The sequence below is a fragment of the Trichechus manatus genome, unplaced genomic scaffold (assembly GCF_000243295.1).
Source record: "Trichechus manatus latirostris isolate Lorelei unplaced genomic scaffold, TriManLat1.0 scaffold00037, whole genome shotgun sequence".
In the NCBI taxonomy this organism is placed as follows: Eukaryota; Metazoa; Chordata; class Mammalia; order Sirenia; family Trichechidae; genus Trichechus; species Trichechus manatus.
The window spans coordinates 15,385,637-15,389,616 of NW_004443973.1; the positions used below are offsets into that span (position 1 = coordinate 15,385,637).

Sequence of the window (3,980 nt, forward strand, 5' to 3'; positions counted from 1 at the left end):
AATGTCATAGAACAATATGTGTACTGACTGTTTAATGAGAAACTATTTGTTCTGTAAACCTTCATCTAAAGTACAATAAAAAAAATTTTAAAAAAAAGATGAGCCTTAAAAAAACTATTTCAAAAAAAAGATTTCCAGGTTTTTAAGCTTCCTGAGTTCCGAAAATCAAAATACTCAATGCTAAACCTGCCACCAAAGCTGCCACCTATCCCTACTCACTCTTCACGTCTAGTTGTTTTTAATTGAAAAGAAAATGAAAGTGCTTGTATTAGATCTTGAATCAGTTTATTTTCCTTAGGCTGAAAAAATCAAATATCTAAAGGATATCATGGCTATCTCTGACTTATCAGCTGACTTACAAATGACCACTACGTACAAGCAGCTTCCTTGATGCCTACCTTGTGGCCATTGCAGTGGGAAATTTGTTGTGAAATGGAGGGTGAGGAGACGTAAAAAGGAGACATAAATCCACCACCCGTCTGTCAGTTTGCTGTAGTGTGGTGACAGCATATTCCTGTGATGCTGGAAGCTATGCCGCTGGTATTTCAAACACCAGCAGGTTAGCCCATGGTGGAGAGGTTTTAGCAGAACTTTCAGACTAACTCGGACAAGAAAGAGAAGTCCTGGTGATCTACTTCCAAAAGCCAGCCAAGGAAAAACTTATGAATCACAACAGAGTATCATCTGATATAGTGCTGGAAGATGAGCTCCCCAGATTGGAAGGCACCTAAAATACGACTGGGGAAGAGCTGCCTCCTCAAAACAGAGTTGACCTTAATGATGCAGATGGATTAAAGCCTTTGGGATCTTCATTTGCTAATGTGGCACTCCTCAGAATGAGAAGCAATAGCAGCAAACATCCATTAGTCAAACATACCAGCAATCATGAAAATGATACAGAACCAGACAATGTTTCATTCTGTTATACATAAGGTCTCCCTGCGTCTGAACTGACTAGACAGCAACCAACAACAACAAATCCTACCAGAAGAAGCCTGCAGACAAGTCGTCTTTCTACTCCCAGAATGCCTTTCCCATGTTACTTGATTTTTTTTATTGCTTCACTTTGATGTTCTCCTTGGGTTTTCATCAAGTACAGATTCATTCAGATTAAATACCAGTCTCTTTTTGAAAAACATTAAGTTAAATAAAGACAAACCCATTCTTCATTTGCAGGAATTTTTAGAGCCTTTTATATGCTTAAGTGAGTTGTAAATCTCCAAGGGGTGAATATAAAAGCCTTTTCCCCCAGAAAATGTCTTGTAAGATAGAACACACGCTGGGAAGTGTTGTGCTAGACCAAAACGGCATTTCAATTGTTTTAAAGGTCATCCATCCATCCATCCATCAATCCATCCATCCCATATTGGTTTCAAAAGATAAAATATGTATGGCCCCTAACATGATGAAACTCACAGTCTACTGGGGGAGTCAGATATATAAAGAATTAGAGTACACTATGATAAATGACATAATAGATGTACATGTACTTTCATGGGAGCAAAAAGAAAGTGTTCAAAAATCATTAAGAACTTACATATTTGCTATATTCCGGGTTAGTTTCAAAGGATGTCAAATGGCAAGAACGTTATGCTATATAACAAACTGTGGTGAGGTACAATATAACAATTTTATAAATGAAAACAACAGCATGTAATTTTCTTTTATATATTTTCAAAAAAAACTTTTACAGTCTTAAATTTCGCAGTAAAGACTTTACACTCTAACAAAATCTTACTTATAATAAAGAAGTAAGTGGCTCAAGGAGTCTATATACATAAAAAGCCAAAAGAAAATTTCAAAGAAACTATTCTAAGGCTAGAGATAATCTCTACCGACACTAACACTGGGCAGTCCTTACATTTCTTATAAAAAATTTGTTTATTCTTTCTTCATTCATGAGATTCTTAGAAGACCTACAATAACTTTGAAAGTTGCTCAGCAGCAGATAAATTAACATCTAATTAATACTGGGAATTTGTTTTAGCTAACTTTTTGTTTTTAAGTATCAAACCATTACATTCTTTGTAAAGTGAATGCAGAATACAAAATCATTTGGGGAGTGTTCTGCTAATCTACTTTTTCACAAATAAAATTAAGCTTGATTATTCATAAAATTTATCTCATTTCTCATTAGCAATTTTGATGTTTATAACCCTTTAGCATCCTCACCCTGGACATTTTCTTTAATACCCTTCATAATATCATATCAGTTCCAAAAAAACCAAACCGGTTGCCATCAAGTTGAATCCGACTCATAGCAACCCTGTAGGATAGAGTAGAACTGCCCCATACAATTTCCAGGGAGCGCCTGGTGGATTCAAACTGCTGACCTTTTGATTAGCAGCCATAGCTCTTAACCACTACTCCACCAGGGTTTCCTCATATCAGTTACTAGATGATAATTATACATGCTCGCTCTATGTTGGAATATCTTTAGCAACTTGAAGCTGCTGTAATTTCTTACCTGGTCCTGTTTCACATGTAGTGGGAAACTGTTCAAGGCATGGACTTGAGTGATTTGGATAAATCTGAGTTTCTTGGACCCACCAGTAAGGCCGATGACCAAACAATATCCTGTATTTAAAGAAATATAAGTACAAATATATATTTACATACACAGCTATTAATTAAAGATGAGTTATTCTGTCCTATAAAAATGACTCAAGCAGAAAGTTGATGGGCAAACCTCATGATTAAGAGAATGAGAAAGAACTTTGGTTCTGGTCTCTCTCTTTTATTGAGAGAATGGTACAGTCATTTGGGATTTCAGCACCATAGTTTCCCATAAAAGCAGGGATTTTTTTTCCTTGCTGGGGAAAGCTTGTGGGTCCTTTGGGTACTTAGACTGTTCAAATTGGTCCCTGAAATCATAGATCCAGTATTATAGGTTGCTTATTTAACTATTAACTTCTGGGTTTATCATATAATATGTATTACAGGGTTTGGAAATTTATTATAAGTCAATAAAGTATACATTTCTATGCTTTTTGTAAGTTCTATTTATGAACCAGATATTCCAAGTAACTGGTATGTTTGAAAGATTTTCCAGGTAAAATTACACACATCTGAAATTTGCTCATTAAGCCAGCGCTACAAAGTTAAGAACGATAAGTTTAGGAAAAATGAAAGAAAATACAAGCCTTACCATTTAAATATAAGATTGAACCAATCCCCAATGACTGCTACCCATATCATTTTAGTTCCAACTGTCTGATTAAGCTGAAACCAAAGTGGAAAATAAATAGAAAAAATATTCCGGGGGTCTCCAACATTGGACATAAAGTTTAGAAAATCATAGTAAGCCCGGTAATCCCTCTGCAAATGCTGAATAACAAGAACTCCATTCCTATGAAGGAAATCCATCTTGAAAAAGAAGCAATTCTAAACATAGAGCAATTGGAGCTAAGTGCTCTGAGTCCCACTGTTTTTATATAGCACCTCTGTGGCGTGTCCGGCCATTACTACAACATGTGATGCTGACCATCTGTGGAGAAGGCAGGTTGGCCCTCCTCGCTGAAAAGCTCATCTGTTCATGATTTTAATTAGTGGCAAAGAGGTGAAGTACATGCTGATCTGTGGCAAGTCAAGGGGAAATCTGGGTAGAAACCCAATGAATTTCTTATGCAACCTCCCTTTTGTGTAAACAGTTGGATCGTGTTTGCTTGAAATTTTTTGCACAGTTCATTTCCTTCAAAGGCAGACATTAGCAATTTCTGTGCTTGGCTAGGAGACCACGCAAATAATTACTGCACGTCAATTAGCCCTTAAAGCCATGCATTTTAATTTAAAATAAACTTTTGCTCCCTGACTGTTTTATTGGGCCTTTGAGGAAAATAGTTGACTAAATATCTGGACATGAAACATTTATACGGTACGACATTATTTTGTGATCTCAGACTTTTAAATAAAAATATTTTTATATTTCTTTATTATCAAAGAGAATGATATCATATAGACAGAACAGGGAAGGAAATATA

General features: G+C 35.8%; 1 protein-coding gene across 2 annotated transcripts in view; it reads right to left on the bottom strand.

Moving 5' to 3' along the window:
• The window catches only part of G6PC2 (glucose-6-phosphatase catalytic subunit 2), an 8,388-nt gene extending 4,933 nt beyond the window's left edge, over positions 1-3,455 (bottom strand). Inside the window, exons 1-2 of one of the 2 annotated variants that reach the window (XM_004375547.1) lie at positions 3,149-3,455; positions 2,468-2,577 (exon numbers count right to left, since the gene is read on the bottom strand). In XM_004375547.1, the coding sequence (XP_004375604.1) occupies positions 2,468-2,577; positions 3,149-3,366 (328 nt within the window). In that variant the 5' untranslated portion in view covers positions 3,367-3,455. The remainder of the gene's footprint in view (positions 1-2,467; positions 2,578-3,148) is intronic. The other variant, XM_004375548.1, reaches the window with a different exon arrangement.
• Positions 3,456-3,980: the final 525 nt, after the last annotated feature.